Source organism: Phoca vitulina, unplaced genomic scaffold, assembly GCF_004348235.1.
Source record: "Phoca vitulina isolate PV1807 unplaced genomic scaffold, GSC_HSeal_1.0 scaffold1, whole genome shotgun sequence".
Taxonomy (NCBI): Eukaryota; Metazoa; Chordata; class Mammalia; order Carnivora; family Phocidae; genus Phoca; species Phoca vitulina.
This window is the reverse complement of record NW_022589704.1, coordinates 38,850,599-38,874,913: the sequence shown is the minus strand read 5'-3', so window position 1 is coordinate 38,874,913 and position 24,315 is coordinate 38,850,599. Positions and strand designations below refer to the sequence as shown.

The 24,315-nt window shown below is 35.0% G+C and overlaps 1 protein-coding gene across 1 annotated transcript in view; it reads right to left on the bottom strand.

Moving 5' to 3' along the window:
- DNAH7 (dynein axonemal heavy chain 7) overlaps positions 1-24,315 on the bottom strand; it is a 260,029-nt gene that overhangs the window by 45,350 nt on the left and 190,364 nt on the right. The window contains exons 49-53 of the mRNA XM_032405789.1: positions 15,550-15,740; positions 11,606-11,739; positions 10,342-10,677; positions 2,791-2,917; positions 1,337-1,531 (exon numbers count right to left, since the gene is read on the bottom strand). Coding sequence (XP_032261680.1) covers positions 1,337-1,531; positions 2,791-2,917; positions 10,342-10,677; positions 11,606-11,739; positions 15,550-15,740 — 983 coding nt within the window. The remainder of the gene's footprint in view (positions 1-1,336; positions 1,532-2,790; positions 2,918-10,341; positions 10,678-11,605; positions 11,740-15,549; positions 15,741-24,315) is intronic.

The window sequence follows — 24,315 nt, the reverse complement described above, 5'->3', positions numbered from 1 at the left end:
GAGAATAATTAGCTTTTCCCTCTGAAAGGGAGGTGGAAATTTTATTCTGTCCGCAGTTCTTCTAGCCAGAGTACAAATTAGATTTACATGAAGCAAATTAACAGGAGAAAAAAACCAAAGTTTTATTACATGTACCTAGAGGCCCAGTCATGACACTGAGACCTAAAGAAGTGATCAAGGCAATAGCTCTCTTTAAAAAAAAAAAAAAAAAAAAAAGAAGTGATTAAGGCAGGTAGTTTTTATACTTTCTAGACAAAGAGACCATAAATCTGTGGGGGAAAAAAAGAAAACTTAACTTTGGGAGTTTCAGTTAGTAAGGAATTCTAAACAGAATTTGGGCTGGGGTTAGTAAATTAGTAAAAAGTAACAAGGGCTGTTGATACAGCCTTCTATGCTCTAAATTCCTGGTCTCCGGTGATGAGGATGTCTTTTTACCTCCTGGTACAGGGAGGATACCTTTCACAGGGGAGATTTATTTTCACTCTCAGGAGGACAGAGGGTCCTCTTGCATAGGCTGTCCCTTAAGTAACTTTTATTTAAAATAATCCATATGCCAAAGTGGCACATTTTAGGTAGCCTGCCCTTGGCCCCTACACTTCATGTCAAATGACAAAAATGTTTATTAGCTTCTATCCGGCATTCTAGCTTATATCTGCATTTATATCCTGCACTCAGAAAATCTAAACAATAGCTCTTTTGTAAAAAAAAAAAAAAAAAAATTAAGATTTATTTATTTTAGAGAGAGAGCACCAGCAGGAGGAGCAGAGGGAGAGGAAGTCTTAAGCAGGTCCTGCGTTGAGTGTGGAGCCCGATCCCATGACCCAAAGATCATGACCTGAACTGAAATCAAGAGTCAGACACTCAACCGCACCACCCAGGTGCCCCTGTAAAAATTTTTTTAAAAGATTTTATTTTTAAGTAATCTCTACACCAAACATGGGGCTTGAACTTCCAACCCCAAGATCAAGAGTCCCATGCCCTACCAACTGAGCCAGCTGGGTGCCCCTATTTTATAAAATTTTTAACTCACTTGCTATTATGATTGCAAGGTCTAAATTGTTAATAAATAAAAACCTGGTATGGAAATTCAAAAAAAATATTTTAAGGACTCTGCATCTCCACACATTTGAGGATTTAAGGATTTGAACAGAAGTTCAGAAGAGAACTACCAATTTAGAAGGTGGGGATAATATAAATCTAAACCTTGATTTCAAAATCTGACCAGTTGTTTAAAGCTTAATTAAATATTGTTTTTAGTCAAAGATAAGAATAAATTACTTAGCATTATTTTGTCCCTTTAAAAACTTTGGAATAAGCAAAAGGGTTAAAAACATACCAAACTATCATATACTTTTTTCCATCCATCCTTTAAGTGCATAAACTCCCTACGAATGGTTTTGAAGGAAGGTAAATCATCCAGTCGACATATTTCATCCCATGATTTTTGAGGAAGCCATGTGCAAGGGTTGGCATGAGGATTATCCAATCCAATGCCACCAGTTAGCAGAAATCTCCACTCAGCTTTATTAATCTTTGGAAAACAAAGTATCATGAAGAGTCAGAAATGAATTCATTATATACATAATACATTTAAACCATTTTAAAAGAACTGACTATTGATTTTCAAGTTTTAGGTATGGTCCTTATGAAACCTACCTATAGCAGCTCAGTACTTATTCATATGAAACCAATTTACCCATTATAACTGGCTTTCAACATATTTCCATTCTAGATAGCTACTTTTTGATAATTTTCCTCCAGAATTACTAATCTAAACATAAAAATTCTCTTTGAGTATATGTTTTCTAAAAATGTCTGTTTAGAGTCTTACAGGCTCTAAAAATTGTGGGAAGACGGAAGGGAGAGGGTGGGGGAATCAGCAAAAACAGGTGAGGGGGACTGGGAGATACAGGCGTTCAGTATGAAATGAGGAAGTGACAGGAATGAAAGGTACAGGTAAGGAATGTAGTCAATGGTATTGTAAGCGCATTGTGGCGGGAGATGGTAGTTACACTGGGTGGTACAGAGGTGATGAATCACTATGTTGTACACCCAAAACTACTGTGTGTCACTGTGTGGCAACTATACTTAATAAATATAAAAATAAATAAAATAAAAATGTTGGGAAGGCAGAAAGCATTCAATCTGCCATATTTTCAACTATTCTCCGTAAAATGTAATGAGGTACTGCTATGAAACTTTTGCAAGAAATGCAAGAATAAAACCTTTATTCCTTCAGAATTCGACCAATACATCACCAAATCAAATTAATAAATCTTAAACACCTAAGTAAATAAAATAGTGAATTTTGTTTATCACTCTTTTCAATACCTCTTTCATTCTAAAGGTGTTTCCTATATTTTAAATGAATAGATTTGAAATAGAACAAAAATTTATGACAGGTACTGTTAAGCCCAAATGGATTTGACTAACTTGCGCAAGTTCTTAAAAACATTACCATTTATATGATTACTTGGTGTAAATATATCAACATATTTAGTAAATTTCTTAGCATACTTAAAATTTTGAGATTCTAATAGAAACTAATTTATTTTAAACTAAAACATACATAAATTTAAGTAATAATTACATAGTGTACTCTGCTTTATTTTTCATCTCTGTGAAATTCAGTCTAGTTGTGATGTCTTGCCTTAACTATAATAATTATTGTTTACCTATTTACAACCCTTTTGTATGTATATATACATATCCCCTCCCACACACCCATACAAATTAGTAAATTAATGAATCAATGTTAGTCTTTTTTCTACAAATTATAACAGTACTGACCGCACGTTCATGTAGTTGCAGATTTATAGTTAGACAAAAGGAAAAGAGTAGCTTATCCTTTTCAAAGAGCGATCGGCAGACATTAACATACAGGGAGTAAGTAAAGTGATCCTTCAGAATCTGAAGCCTACAGGTCAACAGAAAGACAAGTGAATAAAGAAAAATGCATTATACCTTAAAAAAAATGCTCTTAAGGAAACCTAATATAAACCATTTAGATGCATATTCTTCTAATAAGCTTTCTGGTCAATTACCCCCAAAACAATCAATGATCGTCATTAACTGGGTGCACCAATTTGAAAGCTACACAATGTAGAAACCCTTCAGTAGAATTGCATTTTACTGTTGATTTTTTAAAAAAAACTTAATCTTCCTTTTGGAAAGAAGTCAATGCATGGTACATTAATCTATTACGTTTAAAGATTTGTGGATTATTTTTAACTATAAAGCATTTCTTGGGGTAAAATTTGATTTTCTTATTCTGTAGATGCTTCCAAACGTTCTATATTATATATTAAATTCACAGATTAAAATTAATAGCTTCTTTATTAAATTAACATTTGGTAGTGTGCTACTCTGCTCATAAATCCATAAAAGCTGGAGAAATCACAAACTTGATAAACTACATTTTTATTTACCACATAGATGGAACATGGAAATAGGAATAATGACAATATTTGCAACTAACAACTTTCTAGTAAGTGCTAATATGTGTTTTCTGTATTCATAGCAATTCTTTACATGAATATAACACTTTAAAAATTATCATTTAATTCTCTTATAGGGAAAATAAACCATCATTGAAACAAGAATTTCTTTTTTTAAGATTTTATTTATTTGACAGAGAGAGAGAGAGTACAGGCAGGGGAAGCAGCAGAGGGAGAGGGAGAAGCAGACTCCCCAGTGAGCAGGGAGCCCAACTCAGGGCTTGACCCAGGACTCCAGGATCATGACCTGAGCTAAAGGCAGACGCTTAACCAACTGAGCCACCCAGGCACCCCTGAAACAAAAATTTCAAAAATATTTTTTATTACATAGGTTATAATAGTTGTACTAGAAATCAACAGTTGACTGGAAACCTTTGCAGAGAGCTAATGACTGACAATGGCTCAAACTAAGCACTTCCTTATCTGAAGGAAAAATTAGTATTAAAGTTCGTATTTTGATTAAGCAAAATTTTATCAGTGTTTCTTAATGTGTCTAGAAAGAATAATCTACCAGTACCACCATATCTTGGCTATTTTCAGACTGATATCCTAGGCTACCAATCATCTCAGCTCTAATTTTCTCCTTACTTGCCTATTTCTTTAATGATTTTGTACCCTGCCAGCATTCTCATAAAGAAAATTGTAACAAATTTATGTATTTTATTTCTAGTTGAGAACTCTGGAAAAGGGCTTGGTAGAAAGGGCTTTGAAACTAGTTGCTGAAATATAGTTGAATTCTCTGAAGATTTAAAATAATCATACTATTCCTGTCCCCATTTTTATGCTAATCATGGTCTTTTCACACTTGGTATTTAATTTGTCTCATCTGTAACAGTACAATTAATACAGGGTTAACTCAGATTTGGTCTTTCTAGAATAAAATAAAAATGTCTGCACTTTAAAACAAATTTCCTCTTATAGATAGGAAGATTGAAGGGAAAATTATAAGGATCACTCGTATTAGAAATTCAATTTCAGTCTCAGTGATAAAAATGCAGATTAAAATACAATATTTTAATAATCTGTTACAGTGAAAAAGAGGATAAACATGATAATTTTCAATGCTGATGTGTGATACGGGGATATAAGATCATTTGCGTTCCTCCAATGGAGTTGTATATTTGAATAATCATTCAGGAGTCTGAAAGAAGTAAACACCTTTGTTCTAATTTTGGAATTCTAGCCTATAGAAATAATTAACAATGTGGACATTTATATTTATTGCGGTATTATTAATAATTTGAAAGCTGGAGATTACCTGTGAGTCTTATTTTTTTAAAGATTTTATTTATTTATTTGACAGAGATAGACATAGCAAGAGAGGGAACACAAACAGGGGGAGTGAGAGAGGGAGAAGCAGGCTTCCCGCTGAGCAGGGAGCCTGATGCGGGGCTTGATCCCAGGACCCTGGGAACATGACCTGAGCCAAAGGCAGATGCTTAACAACTGAGCCACCCAGGCCCCCTACCTGTGAGTCTTAAAACATGAAAATCATGGCACATTCATAAAATGGTACATTGTGCAACTATTAAAAGTTATGTTTCAGAAGAGTAATAACATGGGAAAAATGATCTTGATAGAAGCGGAGGGAAAAGAAAAAACACTGTGCATGTGTGTGTATACATTTATATTGTTTTCCGAGAGAGATTTCTGTTTGGTCCCTATAACAAAGCTATATCCTCATTAGATTTTTGTTTTTGTACTTACGGGTTTTTTTTGCTATAGTTATTTATTTTGCTATATTAAAAATTTGATTAAAAAATGATCCAAATTACTATAGCTATTTCACAGTATATATATGTCACAGTCATATATATATAGCATTAAAAACATGTTTGGTGTAATAGTTAAGAGTTATTATGAATAATAACCATCAGAAGGTAAGCAAAAATGAAATATGTTTTCATTGCTGAGTAAAAGGAAATAAGAAATCGTTTTACTAGTTGTTACAAGTTTATACCCTTAAACACCATCAATTTATCCTACCAAGCCCCTTCCCCTGGTAACCACCATTTCACTGTTTGTTGTTGTTGTTTGTTTTTACAGGCATGAAATTTTTTTTTTTGATTCCACATGTAAGTGATATCCACATTACTTATCTTTCTCTGACTTATCTTGGTTAGCATAATGTGCTCAAGGTCAATCCATGTCACAAATGGCAGAACATGTACATGCAGAACAATGAAAATGGACACCTATCTCATACCACTCATAAAAATTAACTCAAAATGGGTCAAAGATGTAAACTTAAGACCTTATATCATAAAACTCCTAGAAGAAAACATAGGGAAGAAACCTATCAATTATTTCAGCAATGATTTTCTTAGACATGACACCAAAAGCACAAACAAAAGCAAAAATCAACAAATGGGACTAATTCAAACCCAAAAGCTTCTGCACAGCAAAAGAAACAATAAAAAAAAAAAAAAAATAGCACCAAGAAATAAACTTATACTTACATGGGCAATTAATCTATGACAAAGGAAGCAAAAATATACAATAGGGGAAAAGACAGTCTTTTCAACAAATGGTGCTGGGAAAACTGGACAGCTGCATGCAGAAGAATAAAACTGTACCATTTTCTTACACCATACACAAAAATAAACTCAAAATAGATTAAAGATCTAAATGTGAGACCTGAAATCATAAAACTCCTAGAAGAAAACAGGCAGTAATTTCTTTCACATTGGCCTGAGCAACATTTTTCTAGATACATCTCCTTGGGCAAGGGGAAAAAAAGGCAAAAATAAACTACTGGGACTCCATAAATAAAAAGCTTTTGCACAGTGAAGAAAACCATCAACAAAACAGAAAAGCAACTACTGAATGGGAGAAGATATTCACAAATGATATATCTGGTAAGGGATTAATATCCAAAATATATAAACAATTTACACAACTCAAAACCAAAAACCCAAATAATCTGATTAAAAATAGGCAGAGGGTCTGAATAGACATTTTTCCAAAGACATACAGATGTCAAACAGACACATGAAAGGATGCTCAACATCACTAGTCACCCAGGAAATGCAAATCAAAACCACAATGAGGTTTCAGATGACACCTCTCAGAATCACTAGAATCAGAAAGACAAGAAGTGTCAGCAAGGATGTGGAGAAAAAGGAACACCTGTGCACTGCTGGTAGGAAGATAAATTGGTGCAGCCACTGTGGAAAACAGTATGGAGTTTCCTCAAAAAACTTCAAAATAAAAATACCATATGATTCAGTAACTCCACTATTGGGTATTTATCCAAAGAAAATGAAAACACTATTTACAATAGCCAAGATACAGAAGCAACACAAGTGCCCGTCCATAGATGAATGGATAAAGAACATGGAGTTTTTTTGTTTTTTTTTTTAAGATTTTATTTATTTATTTGATAGAGAGAGACACAGCAAGAGAGGGAACACGAGCAGGGGGAGTGAGAGAGGGAGAAGCAGGCTTCCCGCTGAGCAGGGAGCCCGATGCGGGACTCGACCCCAGGACCCTGGGATCATGACCTGAGCCGAAGGCAGACGCTTAATGACTGAGCCACCCAGGCGCCCCAAGAACATGGAGTTTACACACACACACACACACACACACACACACACACGCACACACACTGGAATATTCCTTAGCCATAGAAAAGAATGAGATCTTGCCATTTGTAACAACATGGATGGACCTAGAAGATACAAAGCTAAGCGAAATAAGTCTGACAGAGAAAGACAAATACCATATGATTTCACTCCTATGTCGAATCTAAAAAACAAAACAAACAAACAAAAAGCAGAAATGGACCCCTAAATACAGAGAACTGCTGGTTGCCAGCGGGGAGGGTGTTGAGGGGATGCACAAAATGGGTGAAGGGGAGTGGGAGGTACAGGCCTCCAGTTATGGAATGGATAAGTCACAGGAATAAAAGGTACAGCATAGGGAATAAGTCAATGATATTGCAATAGTGTTGTATGATGACAGATGGGAGCTACCCTTGTTGTGAGCACAGCATAACATACGGTCTTGTCTAATCATTGTTGTACACCTGAAACTAATATAACATTGTGTGTCAACTGTACTTCAAAACAAGCAAACAAACAAACAAACAAAAAACCCCAAAGGAAACAATAACAACAACAAAAAAATGAAAGGGCAGCCATGGGAGAGAATTTTTGCAAACCATGTATTGAATAAAGAGTTAATATCCAAAATATACAAAGAGCTAACAACTTAATAACAAAAAAAATCTGATTAAAAAATGGGCAGAATACCTAAATAGACATTTTTCTAAAGAAGACATCAAAATAGGCAACAGGGCACATGAAAAGATGCTCAGTGTCACTAATTATCAGGGAAATGCAGATCAAAACCACGATGAGAGATCACCTCACACCTAATAGAACAACGGCAATAAGAAAACAAGAGATAATAGGTGCTGGCCAGGATGTGGTGAAAAGGGAACTCCTCCACAAATCACGTGTGTTTTCCCTCTGGCTAAAGCCAGTTTGCTAGCACAGATAGTCACTTCAATTAGCAGGTAAATTTGAGATGAGATTTCTGCCTTTGCGATCTCTTAGTGGATTGCCTGTGATACGTAACGCATTCTCGTTTAATGTTTACTGGATAATAAAACTGTTTTCTCTACTGCCTTTGTGGAGAAAACTTCAGGGTTGGGAAAATATTTTGCTTCGATGCTTCTCCAACAATATACTAGCACCACGGAAGTGAATAAACCACTGCACTATACAAAAGAACATGAATCTCACAAATGCAATGCTGAGAATAAGATGCCAGACACACAAGAGCACAGACTGTGTGATTCCATTCATACAATGTTCTAAAACAGGCAGAACTAACTTAGGGTGTTGGAAGTCAGGACAGTCTTTAGCTTGGTGGAAGGGGTTTGGTTAGTCTCTAGAAGAGGACACAAAGTGGGGTTTCTGGGCTGTCAACAATGTTCTAGGTCTTGATCTGGGCGCTAATTACACAGGTGTGCTCAATGATGAAAGTTCATTGAGCAACTAACTCTGATTTCTGCATGCTTCTGTGTGCATACTAATAATTTCAGTGAAAGTTTTCAAATATGCTTTTCCTATTTACTCGTCGATTGGTTCCAGAATTATACTTTCAGGATCACTAGAGTCATGAATAAGATTTTCATTGTATTAAAATGAAAGGTAAGTAAAGAAGACACATTTTGTTTTCTAGATTTCATCCAAATCTCACATCTGGGTAAAAGGATTTGATTTTCTAGAAATCATAAGGGACTATAGTCACAGGAAGAAACATGTCATATGTGCAGATGAGTTCTAATATGATGTAACAAGATATAATAAAGGAACCAATAATTATTTGTAAAGCATAAAATTGTTCTAATTTTTAACTCTTGTACACAAAACGTGTCTTTAAGTGACAGAGCAAAGACATTTTCTTCTCTAGACTCCAGCAAATACCTTAATCTAAAAGTAGTTAAGATGATAATATTTTGGTGACTTGTTTTAAGCAAGGTAGAAAAAAAAACTGTAGTGAAAAGCAAAACATTGTTTATTGTTGTGGCTCCATGTGATTAGCACTGTGATAAGTTCTGGGAATATTAAACAAACAAACTAACCCTCCAAAACCTTTGTCTCAGGAACTCAGAATCTCGTGTAAAAACCAGACATGCTTGTTCAATTAACTAACAATGCAAGTGGCTGGGAACTTCTCTAAGAAAGGTCACTTAAAATTTTGTTTTCTGTATTTCAGTAATCCTTCCTACCCTTGAAAATTTAAGCTACCAGAAGAAATAGAGAAAGAAACTAAACATTTTCAAATATCATAATAAAAAACATACTTTAAACTCCACCATGACACATTTCTTCTTGAAGACGGCCACCCCCTTTCTCTTTCTCATGGGCAGACAGCTGAGAAACTGTTTAGTAAGCCAAGTGTCAGTCTTTACACCTTCATTGATTTCATATTCAAGGTTGTAAAATAACGGTACTAACAAGAAATTGCTCAGTCTAAGAATATTCAAAAATTAGCAGAGTTCGACTGTGATAAATGAAAGGAATCTAATTCAGATTTTCAGGAGATTCTCATTTTGAGTTTCTAAAAAGCAATTGTTCACTGCAGGTGACAAGTATTAAACTGAATTTCCTTTGTGGGTATGAACAGTCAAGAAACTGAAGTATCTAGCTTCATATTGATCAATAAAGTTGGAGAGGGCCATGATTGCAATGAACTATTTTCTTTGTTCAAGAAGTAATTTCATGTTAGATCCTATCCAAATCATGTTTTAATACCAAACTAAAATTTATCTCACTGACAATAAAATGAAGTTTTGTTCTCTTATACACTTACTGTTAAGTAAGGTCTTAATTCCTTTATTTATTACAGTAGCCAAGTGTAAAATAAGGTATTTTATCTAAATAAGAGTAACACAATCACAGCAAGGTATTTTTAAAAACCTTGTTACTTGACAAATTGTAACTATGTATATATCAAAATGTGCATTTGTAACTTTTGGAATGCTAGTTTACAGAGGGTAAGAGTCCTGTCTTTTAGGGGTATTAACTATTCTTCTCATACCTCCAATCACAAATACATTTTGCAAATGATCATCAGAGATAAATGTTTCCTCCTTTTAGAATTACATTATAATCCTGTCTCCCTGTAAACAATTTCCTGGCAGGCTGAATTTGGTCACATCTATTCCATTTCTCACCCTCAAATTTACTTCTAGTACAATGATTAGTCAAGCTCACATTAGCCAGAGCCGTCACGCTCACACCATTCTGTAACAACAGTGAGAGCCACCAATTACTATTGAATTTTCATGCATCAGTTAGTATTACTCCTAATTAGTATTTCTTTTACATACCTTTTTGCTAAAATCTCTGATTTCTCTGAATTTTCAATAGACAGGATGTAAAGGTTAATAAACCAGGTCAGTGAGTATTGGTACATGGGCTCGATGTTAGCTAGATCAGCAATGGAGAAGAACAGGATGGTGGAATGGATGGCAATAGGCCGATAGCCCATGCGGGTGTTATCTATCTTCTTCTCTGTTTCTTCTGCTACTTCCTGCTTTTGAGAAATCTCATTAGCCAAAGCCTTGGAGGAAGATAATATCTTAATAGCGGTTTCATCTTCTAATATATTGCCTTCCGAAGATGAAAGAACTTCTAAAATCTTGTCTTCTATTTCTTTTAACTGCCTGGAATAAAACATAATTTTCTCAGAAGAAAAAGAAATCATTTAAATTCACTTCACACACACACTCTTGTCTAGGAAACAAAGAGCTTGTAACCTAAAGAAACGCATCACTTTGTGACAAAACACCCGTAACGGTGATGTTGTATAATTAATTTCTTATCTTACAAAATGTCAAAAAGACGGGACTTTCTGCTCCACTTCTCTTTCCGACGATCATTTACGTGGTAACTAGAGGGAGAGGTGTAAGCCGATCTGCTCTGCCATCAAGTATCTTGGCCCTGAGTGAACTGAAAGTATCACTCCATTTATTTTCTAACATTTTTCATGACTTCTAGTGCTTTACCCTTTGTACCTATGCTAGAGATATTACGAGCAGAAAGCGGGATGTGGTGTGTTCATTCAGACTGGGCTCTGGTGAAAAGAGAGAACATCAGTTACATCGTCAATACTAAAACTTTTGTGCTAAGACTTTGTTGAGTAGTTGAATATTCATTGCCATGACTTGTGATAGACCTTCCAGTTCTTCCAGTGCCTGAGAACTTGTTTGTAAAAATATACTCTTACGCAGTTTTCCAAATTAACATAGAGGCATTGTAATGCCTTCTATTTTCCTCTTACATCTCCCTATTCAATGCACCTACTAAACCTAACGGAATAGATCTTTAAAATGTACTTTAATCCATTCTAAGTGATCTTGAAACAAGAACAATTCTGTGGGTTTTTTGTTTTTGTTTTTTTTTAGAAAGAGAGCGCATGTGAGTGGGGGATGGGGCAGTGGGGGGCGGGTAGGAGAAGAGAGAATCTTAAGCAGACTCCGCGCTAGGCATGGAGCCTGAGATCATTACCTGAGCCAAAATCAAGAGTCCAACACTTAACCGAGTGAGCCACCCAGGCACCCCAACAATTCTGTGTTTTATAATGTTTGAAACCTTTTGTTTTCAGCTCCTTGTAGTATCAAGGCTTGTTTTTCTTCTTCAAGGTCTGGCCTCTCTCGGGCCACCACAATTCCCAACAGCTGATCTTGCATTCCCTCAGAAGTGATCATGAAGTTTAATAATGTTACCTATAAATGAAACATACAAGAATTGCACCATTATTTCTATTGAGAAAGCCTCCACTTTTATAAGTTCTGACCTTAAAATAAACTCTATTTACTATAGTAGTATATGTGAAAAGTGGAAATTTGTAGAGATTATGATTAAAGATATGATAATATAATATTTCAAAGGGTTTTGTTTGGTGATCAATTTATTCCTATTTCAAACTGATCCAATTTCTGACAACTGTTTAATCCCCAAATCAATTAGAATCATACTGCCTGGATGAGCTAATTTACATGTTACAGATCCAGGTGGTATCAAAAAAGTAAAGGAAATCTTATCAAGTGAGATAGGAGGAAAAAGAACACTGTTATTACTTGCTATGAGCACATATATTTACAATGTGACAATCATATTACATGCTATATAATGTATGATATACAATGTATATAATATTACAATATGGCCTATTATATAATCATATTACAGTATGAACAGCCACTATTGTGACTTAGGGAATGTACATTTTAATGGTGTCCATCAAGGTGAAATCTATCAACACTTACTTTATCCCAGAATATAATGGCTCTTACAGGTTCTGTTTCCTACATCTTAAAATTCTTCCTCCCCTAGTTCTTTCCCATAAGTGGGACAGTAATCATGCTGAGGTCTCTTTTTCACATAGCAAATAAATAATTCATTCTCTTTCTCCCACAATCCCTCCCAGCTACAGAATGATCTCTCTTTGTGCCTTCACAACTATACTTATTGAAAATGTTATTTATATATGCTTTCTGTCTCTACCTCATTCCATTCTTCAGTGCTCTACAATCTACTCTCATCCCAGCCTCCATACACCCATCAATACACACAGCAATAAACTAGAGAAACTCTCTGGTTCTGGTCATCAATGAACCCATAGGTCAATAAACACTTACTTGACCTTGGCTTAATTTGAGTCTCCCTACCCCCACCCTGGCCTTTTTAATCATCTATTTTGCAATCTGCCTGCTCTCTGCCCTGTGTCTTGAGTTCAGGTCCATACTTATGTCTTGAGCATCACCTCCCATACCGCCTTTCCACGTGCCTTTCATTTCTGCTACGCTAAACTTCTGGTGGAATCCCATGCACACCGGCTGTGAAATGTCTGCATGTGCTTCAGCTCTGGCTGCTAAGTGGGAGACTCTATGTTTCCCCACCTTTCCTAGTAAGAGAATTTGAGAATATTCCCTCTGCAAGAACAGAGTAATTCCATTCCTGTAAGAAAATGTCCTATGACAGAGATCAGAAAGTGTAAGACAGGGCGCCTGGGTGGCTCAGTTGGTTAAGCGACTGCCTTCGGCTCAGGTCATGATCCTGGAGTCCCGGGATCGAGTCCCGCATCGGGCTCCCTGCTCAGCAGGGAGTCTGCTTCTCCCTCTGACCCTCCCCCCTCTCGTGCTCTCTCTCGTTCTCTCTCAAATAAATAAATAAAATCTTTAAAAAAAAAAAAAAAAAGTGTAAGACAGTTTCTGGCAGTGCCCCTAGGAAGCTGACCCCTCCTCTGCCCAAACCCAGCAACTTCTCCATGGTGGTTTCCTCTTGCTTAAATCCCCCCCCCCCCTCATTTGACCTGTGGTAGGCCTTGGATAGCACTAGGGATAGATTACATGAGCATAATCATACATTTAGATGGGAGAATAAGAAATTCCTGACATCGAGCAATTAAAAAAACTCATTAAATGCTATTTTCTAATTCTCTATTGCTTTGTCATATATTCATGGGAAAAAAGAAAACTTTCAAGAGATTTTCCTTCTTGACATGAGAAACCAAGTGCACAAGTTATATTTGCTTTAATCCCCAAACCATAGTCATAATATTGAGGGAAATGTATGTTTTATAACTTTTACCTCATTGTATTCAGACCCAAGGAGGTATTCATTCATATGTCATTAACGCTGCATCTTTTGAGATCAAGATTTTTGTAAGTCTAGGTATTTGCTCACAAAGGACAATAAACATTTAAACAAATAACAAAGAAACATTTCAAATTATACAACATATAATTTCATAATTTTATTTTCATTTAGATTCAAAAGGATTATAGCAGCATGATATCATCCCTTGGGTACTTTTGAAAGCAAAGGTACATAAAAGACCCTAAAAATAGGATTTAGAGGAAGTGTTTTAATTTGTAAATGAAAGCAAGTAACTGCCTCACTGTTTTCTAATCCCTGTTTAATCAATCCCAGCAATTAAAAATAATGAAGCAATAAGACACCCTAGGGATCTCAAGGATTTCAATACTGAATCATAGATCAGTTTCTTCCCCACAGCAGTTTATGACTCCTATAACGAGTTACTGGTGAACTAAGAACTGTCAGTTATTTGTGAAATTTACATAGATCTTAATGAAAAGTAAAAATGGTTTTCCAGGTCATCTGTTAAAAAAAATTTAACACAGCTTTGGGATTTTAACATTTTCTTTTATGTTCCATTCTTTCTCATTTATATTTAAAAGTTAAATAATAATGTTAATCGTTAACACTCATATAACACTATGTGCTGGCCCTTATTCTAAGCCTTGACATAGATTTATTTAGTCTTTGTACCACTCTATGAGATGGATATTTATAATTCCCGTTTTCTAGACTAGAGAGTGGAGGCAGAGAGATTAAATAATTTGGCTAATGTCACACAATTGGCAAATGATAAAGTTAGGATTTGAACCAAGGTAGTCTGGCTACAGAATCCATGTTCTTAATTACTACTAGATACTACCTCTCCTAATAGACAATACACAATTGTTAGGTGTTTAGATAACATTTATTTTAATTAGATAAAAAAAGTGGCCAAGAATTTCCATATTTTAACATTGTGTTTTTAAAACTAACCTCAAGGGTTACCCCACTTTCCCCCAGTCTTCTTGGCTTCTCCGAATGTCCAGTCTAAAGCATGTCCCCAATTTTGAGCTCCTGTGTTTTCCTAGTCATAAAAATAGTCACTTAACATACACATTATTTACAATGTAAACCTCTTGCGAGCAGTGACCATGTTTATTCATCTTGGAGGGAATGAATTATGTCATCTTTGTGCATCCTCTACCTCTTCAGAGAGATGCCTACATTAATTTAAATATTTCCAATAAAGGACAGTTTTTGAACTCTCTGGCTAAATCTTGTCTCCATATGCAACTTTCAAAATCTGAATCAACATTTCTTAATGCCCTCTCCTGCTAGCTTCTGTAAATGAAAGTTGTCCCTCCTTCCCTTGCTCATTCCATAAACATTGATCAAGTGCCAACCTTATCGAGTGCTAAGATTTGGGAATAAAAAATGGAATGATCTCCAGGAGCTCAGTCGCAGATTAATGTCTGAAGTAATTTTAGACATCGACTAAAACGTTAAGCTTTGTTCTTGAAAGGAATTTCTAGTATTTTCAACTGATGAAAATCAGTTCTTTTAAGTAATTATATAAAGTCAGATAGCAGCAACCTTATTCTGAGAAAGAAGAATGGATTTTTGTTAATTCCAATGCCAAGAATTATATTATCATTTATTACAAAGGAGGTGCATATATGTCATCTATTCTTAACAATGAAATTCTAAGAACAATATCAATTATAGAAATTAGATTCCCAAAGTCTTTTTTTCACTGCACAATGAAGGCTCCTTTATTACTTACATGCACACACAAAATAAACATTTGGAAATAATTATAGCAATTTCGGGAAATGCCAAAAAAGGACAAAATATATTTTTCTTAGGAAGACCTGTTCTTCTTATGCCTTAGGAGGAAAATATAGTCACTAATTATAAAATTCAATAAAGAAATATTCACTTTAGATACTGGCCTTTACTGATGTTTCAGGAAGATAATGAGGATTTCTTAGCTTGGTAGTAATATAGAAGCGGAAATCTGGTGCGTATTCAATGGTAGAGTCCCCAAGTCGGATACATGTACTCCCACCCTGCTTAAAGGTCTGTTTTAGTAGAAGAGGTTCCAGAATAGGATCTAGTTCTTCTCCAACATTTTCTAGCAACACTGGAGTAAAATCAGAAAAAGATGCCATGTTATTTTAAATACTGACTGTAAACATTCAACCCTCCAAATTCTTTCAGCTCCTAGATTGCTATTATTCCTGGTTATCTATAAAATTATTTTTGTCCTCTGAGTATAAGGAAATGGTGTCATAAAAAATAATTGTATGCCTGCGGGATGGGTTGAAATGGTGGGTCTGTCTGGTCCTTTTGCGTCATCCTTCCATACATCTTGGCTATAGTCCTACTCGGGGCTCCCCACCTGGTCTGCCATCCACCGTATGTCCAAGTATGATGGCAGGGAGGTATATCCGTCTGAGACACCAGAGAAGAAGCATTTCAAGTTGTAGTTATTTAAACAGTTATTATATTTTTAATTATAAAGTAACTCATGCTTATTGTATAACATGTGGAAGTGTAGGAAAGAATAAAAGTGTTAAATAAGGAGGCCGTTAGACCGAGTTGGCTCTAATGCTATGGTGATCTAAGGAAGCAAACCAAAATCTAAGCTTATGAAGGTCTCAAGGTGACAAGGTCAAATCAAAATCAAAATCCTAAGGATAACCAAATACAAACAGCCAATGAAATTTTAAGCTATTGCCAATCAAATAATTTCTTTTCTTTGCTCCCTACTTGCTCTCTCTCCCCAGCTCTGGACAGTGGAGCACCCTAACCACTTCCAGTTTGGCAATGCCCAATTCCAACTAATTTTTCCTCAAATAAACTCTTAGAATGTTTAGTATGGCTCAGCTTATCTTTTAAATGTTTTACATAATTGACTCATACTCATATATAGCTTGATAGAAAAATGACACAAAACTATGTTTGATAATTAGTTGAATAAATTTTTCGCTTTGGCATTTTTATTAATCTTTTTCTATACACAATTGAGACTAAACAATAGATCTAATTTTGCATCCTAATTATTTTGCTTGATATTATACCATAAATATTCCAATTAAAACTAATAAACATGCTTTTAATTACTGCAGAATAGTCTCGTATTAATTTTATCTCATTTTTAAAGTCAATTCTCTATTGTTAGATATTTGGATTGTTTTCTGTTCTCAAAATTACAAACAGCACTGTGTACAAAAACTTTGTGCTTAAGAATTTTTTTTTTTAGGGGTGCCTGGGTGGCTCAGTCGTTAAGCGTCTGCCTTCGGCTCAGGTCATGATCCCAGGGTCCTGGGATCGAGCCCTGCATCGGGCTCCCTGCTCTGCGGGAAGCCTGCTTCTCCTTCTCCCACTGCCCCTGCTTGTGTTCCCTCTCTCTCTCTCTGTCAAACAAATAAATAAAATCTTCAAAAAAAAAAGAATTTTTTTTTTTAAAGATTTATTTATTTGACGGAGAGAGACAGTGAGAGAGGGGACACAAGCAGAGGGAGCGGGAGAGGGAGAAGCAGGCTTCCCGACGAGCAGGGAGCCTGGCGTGGGACTCCATCTCAGGACCCTGGGACCATGACCTGAGCCGAAGGCAGACACTTAATGACTGAGCCACCCAGGCGCCCCTTAAGAATATTTTCTTATGACAGCATTCTAGAAGGGGAATCCGTGGATGAAAGATCAGTGACATTGTTAAGGTTCATGATACATTTGCCAAATTAGTCTTATATTTTGGTGTTTGGGGTGCTATTGCAGCCAACCTTGAATAATGGTGTTTTGCACAAGTCCTTTGAGGTCCTGGATGTGCAATCTTGATGGGAAAGGGCATCCGGATGACAGGTATTTGAACCTCTATTGCCATTAAAGTACAGACATACTCTGCTCCTTCCCAGAGGTTACACCTGGCTAAATGAATTCCTAAAATTGTCTTGTCAATTTCCTTCACTGCCAACATCTTAATTAACCAAAGCAGGCATGTCAGATGATTTTAAAATTCATTTTCATTTTCTGCTCGAATAAAATGATTATTTTTCATACTTAAATAATATGAATGCATTAAAATGGATGAAATACATTAATCTATTATTTAGATTGCTTCCATTTTTCTATTGTTAATAATGCTACAGTGAACATCTTTTTGAATAAACCCTTGTGTTCATCTCTGATTACTTAATCAAGCTGGAGTCCTAGAAGTGCAATTAATTTAAAGGCTATTTATATTGCCAAATTACTTTCCTGAATGACGGTAGAAATTTCGGAGTTGCAGTGAGCACTCTTTTTTCCCCTTTTAAATCTGTTTTTATATAATATTGTACTTATAAATGCCAGGCACCATGCTGGTATTTTATTTTCTCATCCTCAAATGTTTTAACGAACATGGAATATTGTTACCCCAGTTTTACATTTGGGGAAACTGGGGCCAGACAACAGAGCTAAAATTTCAGTTAAATCAGCTAGTAAATGACAAAGCAGACACTTGAACTGAGCAGGGTGGCTTCTTCCACAGCTCCCTTAACAACCATGTGAGACGGCCGGCATTAAATACTGTATTCATGACTTTTACAACTTAAAAGGTAAAAAATAGTTAAAATTTGTATTCAAGGCTTGATGTTTTAGATGTTCTTTGTCTAATTACATTTTTCCCTCTGGACATTGTCTATTAGTATACTGGCCCATTCTCCTATTCTGTATGTTATTTACAATTTGGTACAACTCCAAGTGATAAAAAACCCACAATGATCGTGACATGAAAAAGAAGGACTTTATATTCCATGTAAAGGGAGCCTGAGGTAATCAGTCCAGGTTTGGAAGGACAGTGTGTCTGAACTGTCAGAGATCCAAGTTGGGGCCATCTTGCTCCTTCACTCTTCTTATTATATGGCTTTGATCTTTTTTGGCCAAAATGGCCTTTCAAGGGCATCCACATTCCAACCATCACAAAGAAAGAAAAAATAGAAAAGGAGAAAACATCCTTTAAGAAGATTTCCTGAGAATCACAAATGGCACTTCCACTGACATCTTGATGGCCAGACCACAGTCACATGATCATATACAATCACAATGGAAGTTAGAAAATTTCTTTCTTAACTATGAATGCAATGTTGCCCACGGAAACACAGGGGAACCAATAGGTCCGGGAACAAATATCACTCATTGTCATAAAGTGCTAGTTTTAAAACTTTATTTGTATCTTTTAACATTGTTATAGCAAATAGCTCCCCTGTTGCCCATTTCCTGCTTGTTTTCAAATTTGCTTACACTTCTTTTTACATTTTTTCTTACTTGTAGAAATTTTCAAACCTTGGTCAGGGGTGCTCAGATGGCTCAGTTGGTGGAGCACCAGACTGGCTCAGGTCATGATCTCAAGGTTGTGAGATCGAGCCCTGTATCAGACTCTGCGCTCAGCACCAAGTAGGCTTGGGATTTGGGATTCTTTCCCTCTTCCTCTGCCTCCCTGCCACACTGTCCACTCATGTTATCTCTTTAAAATAAATAATAAAATCTTTTAAAAATTTTTTCAAGCTTTGTTCAAAAGCAAAAAGAACAGTATACTGAAACTGATATATAAATCATCCAGCTTTGACCCTTGTTAATTTAGTCAATCTTCTTTCATTTCTTCCTCCTCTCACCCTGGATTATTTACAAATAAATCCTAGATATCATAAATCTTCACCTTCATATATTTGACTAAGTACCTCTGAAAGGTAAAGACTCTTTTTTTAAAAATTGCCACAGCTGGGGTGCCTGGGTGGTTCAGTTGATTAAGCATCCAACTCTGATTTCCACTCAGGTCATGATCTCAGGGTTGTGAGATCGAGCCCCATGTGGGGCTCCCTGTTCAGTGGGGAGTCTGCTTGAGATTCTCTCTCTCCCTCTCCCTCTGCCCCTATCTCTCCCCATCTCTCTTTCTATCTCTAAAATAAATCTTTAAAAAAATTGCCACAGCTTAAAAAATTATCAATAATTCAAAATTTTATCAAATATATGGCAAGGAATAGGTTTCCACATTGTCTTAAAATATTTTAATTTTTAAAAATTTTTTATTTATTTTTCAATAGGCTCCACACCCAACATGGAGCTTGAACTCACAACCCTGAGATCAAGAGTCAATGCTCTACCAACTGAGCCAGCCAGGTGTCCATCTTAAAATATTTTGATTATAGTTTGATTGCTTAAATTGGTATACAAATAAATTCCATAAATTATAATTGCTTGATAATCTCCTAAATTTAATGTTTCTTGGCTTAGCTTATAAATTTTTAGAGTCAAATCTATTAATCTTTTTCTTTATCAATTGTGTATTCTCTTACAAAGTTCTTTCTCAAAGACAAGTTAGTTATTCCCCTATGTTCTTTTAGCATTTATGTCCTCTATTTTTTTCTTTCATATTTAATTCTTTAATTCATCTAGAACATATTTTGGTGTGAGGTGAGACTCTGACTTAATACATTTTTCCACAAAACCACTTCTTCAACAGCATTTGCTGAATAACCTATAATTTTTCCATTGGTTCATAACACTTACTTTATAATGCATTGAAGGCTTACATGTATTAGAGTTTATTCCAGAACTTATTCCAGTTAATTGCAAACTCACTCTTCTTCTGAATTTTTATTGGCTCTTTCATTTCTTTCTTCTAGGTTAAGTTTAGCATTATTTCTAAAACATGTATTTCTGAAAGAGTTGACATGTTTACAACATTTAGTTTTCTTATCAGACCAAATGAGATGTCCTACTCAAATCTTCACGTTTTTCTGTGAAGTTTTGTCATTCTTTTACTATGCATTGTTAAGGTCATGCTAAGTTTTTGTTTTATTTTGTTTTGCTTCGTATTCACTGGTTGACTAGAATCACTACACACTCAACTTTTTCTCAGTTGTTATTTTAAAATATTCTTTTTGGAATATAACTACTCCATTAAATTCTTTTATCCTAATGATTTTTAACTAATTTTCTTTGATTTTCTAGATGAGATATATTATCTACAAATAAAATATTATTTCCTCTTTCCAAATGTTATTGCACTCTCATTGTTTCTTATTTTATTGCACTGAAAAAAGCTTTCCTAATAATGTTAAGCAACAACAGTGATACTAGATACTGATTTCTCATTTTTATTTTTACATGATCATATTTTTAAAATCAATTAATTTGTTAGAATAAGATATGAACTGGAAATTCTGTTTATGAAATGTTATAACCTTAAAATTTTGCTTGATTGCCTCAACTTTTATTAACAGCAATTTTTTGAATAAAATCTCATCTTTAAATTATTTTTCCCTAAAAATATACAATTTCAGCCCCTACACCAATTTGTTTCCTATTTTGAAATGGAATTGAGAGTGTCTATATTAATATATATGAGTCTTTTCAAAGCTAAAATACATATTATAAAACTTAAATATTATAGACTTGATTCTTTTCCCCAAAAGTGAGAACGTATTCCTCACTAACAGAGTCAAGTATTATGCCTGTTTTCTGTAGCATCTGATTTCAAAGAAATCTGTTGTCAGAATTGAATATTTACTATATTATAAGCCTCGGCGAAAAATCAAAAGTATTTTAAACTTAAGAAACAGGAAAAAGAACAAAAATCGATAGGTACACGAATTATCACAGAATGTTATTCTTAATTTAACTACTTTAGTTTGACCCCTTTAACTTTTAAGTAGATAAAAAATATGTTTCAGGTTAAAATACAGGAGCAAAAATTAATAAGACAAGCTTTTCTTCATATTTCTGTCATCACAGTTAATAATATACTGGTTTATGTAAAAACCCTTGCTCATTTCCAAATGTCAGCTCATCACAGTACTTGCAAAGCTAGTGGGAAACCAAGATTGGAGACCAAACACATGCTGCTAATATCTTTTGAGGAAGGCAGAGCATCTCACTAAAAACAGTTATCGTTACTAAAAGAAATACAGAGGAAACCCAAGTATTCCTTTCATAGATAATTTTCACTTAGGACAGCAACTGATATCAGGTTTTTTTTAAATTATGAATTATCTATATTATTCTATGTTAGCCTTCAAATTAATAAAAAAAAATCTTCTGTGTATTATGTTTAACAATGTAGCATATTGCATCCAGACGAGATTCAACCATTTCAAACCACCTCCTGGGTACACTCAAAGAGCTTGGAGGTGAGAAGCAAACAGTTACGTACATAATAATAAGGGCAACAGTAGAAATTTGTAAAAACTTCATTATTGGCATTTCATTGGAGAGGTCGAGATGTCATGGGAAGAGAGGTTTTTGAGCTGTATCTTAAAGGATGAGCTTAAAAGAATTGACCAAGTAGATGGAAGAAAACAGAAAGCCAAGAGATGTGAAGTGATACCAGGTCATACGTACTCCCAGTTCCTGTGTACCCCATATCCCATGTTCTAACCCTCATCACACGTGTAATCTTGGTCTCCCTCTTTAAACCAATAAGCTCCAAAACAGCAGAGACCAAGTCTGTCTTGTTCATGCTATGTTTTCAGTGGCATGTGGTAGTTGAAAAACAAATATTTGAATAAACAAGCAAATGAGTAGATGAGGGAAAAATTAAACCAGAAGTAGTTTTGCATGTTGGGTGCAAGGGGGAAAAGAAAACAAAGTGCTAGGAGACAAAGGGAAGGAAGGCTCAGGTACGACAGATGTTGCTCTTAAGGCAAAGATTATTTTTCAGAGAGTTAATGAAAAGTTATTCAGAGATTTTCTATACAAGTTGATGTCTTTTTTAAATTTTGTCTTATTTTTCCAGCTTTAGTGGGGTATAAACAAATTGATTTATCAGCAATATTTATATGATTAATATTCTATGCACACCTTATTCACTGATGTAGCTAATATAAATGTATCTTTATTTTCTAGAACATGGCTTTTAAACTTTTTTTGCAAGCAGTAGGATACTTTTTTTTTCCAAAGAGGATATTATCTTAAAACTTAATGTAAACAAAGAAAAGGGAGGCCTGCTCTGGCTGAAGCAGAGGCAGGTGGATGAAGGAAGAGAAAAGCTCTGCCTTCTCTACTCAGGCTGCCAGCAAGGGATGACGCATCAAAAGCCACTGTTCTTGAATAGACCAATATCTAACATAACTTTTAAATGGAAGTCTTTAACTGCTTATGTTTTAAAACTGTAACAGTAACCAATTCTTTTACTTGAATTTCCGATATAAAAATAGTTATAAAAATCTGCCATCTGTTATTCTTTCTATAATAGATTTAAAATTTTCACTTTTCTCTGATGACTAATGTTAGAAGATATTGTAAATAATTACTATCCATTTTTAAAGTAGTTCATTCCCCCAAAGTAGGTTAAAGCTACTGTGAGTGGCCCAGTAGGCACTGGACAAAGGCAGAAGACTTGGGGACTAGTTTCGGCACTCCCCATAACTGGGGATACAATCTTGGTTAAGCCACGTAACTAACATTCTCTAGCACCTCACTTACTTTGTTGATAAAATGAAGTGGTTGGAATTACTATTGGATTTCATATTTTTATGGGCACAACTCCAAGTAAGAAATACATTTTAAATTTTGACCAAGCATATACATACATATACAGATAAAACTTCAAAAATTTCATGAACTAATGCTTACCTTGACTCCATGCTATGCTGCCTAATATATTCTATTCCTTTCTCCTGCATTTCATTGAAAAATGCTGGTCATGACCCACTAAAAGTCGATTTTCTCTCCCACAGTTTGGAAACCACTAGACTCTATCTCCATGGCCCTTTCTTCTCTAAAATGATGGAACACTAACATCAAGATCCATGACTGAGACTGTAGAATCTCAGAATGTCAGGCACGTGGTAGATGCTAAATGATCGGGGTTATTTTTGTTTGTTTTTTGTTTGTTTTTGTTTTTTTTTTTACCATATCAAGGAAATTTGACTAAGTGAAATCAGGGAATTTTAATTAAAGTATTTAAGGTGCCAATTCTTTCAAGAAATATTCCCTATTTCTCTTAATTCTCATAAACATCTGTGCTTTTTTTATTACGCTAATATAATTAAATATAACACTAATATAATTAAAAGAGAATATGTGTACACCACATAGTATATCTCCAACTAAGAAACAACATACATCGAATTTATCAGACACTACCATAAGTAGCCAAAGCACAGTAACTCATTTCCTCTTCACACTATCTGGTCAAAGTACAGATGGGGAAACTGAGTCTCAGATCACTGAACTAAACAATGAGTAACAGAGGCAGGTACTCTAATTCCAGAGCTAGTGCACCTACCCATAACAGCATAGTGGTTCTAACAAGAGTTAGTGACATATGTCCACTTGCTATGTATATTACAGTTAAGTTATACTATTATACCATGCATATTGTCTATACATACTATACTATACATATTGTCTGATGCTATTAAACAAGCAAGATATTTGATAGTAGAGATGTTTGCCCTTTCTCCTGACACCTTTATCACTATACTCTAATACCAGTTGGATGAACGAAATACCATTTGCTTGTGTGTCTGTGTGTCCATTTACACAAACAGATTTTGTAGGCAGACTTAGTTTTTTCATTTCATGTGCACCCTAACCAAACCTAAAATTTATATATTTTAAAGATTAGCTCATTATTAATATGCAAAAATAAAATGTCCATAAGACTACCCGATACATTTGTTGTAATTCTTCCAAGCAGTACTAGCTCTCATAGCAACTGAGATTTGCTAAAC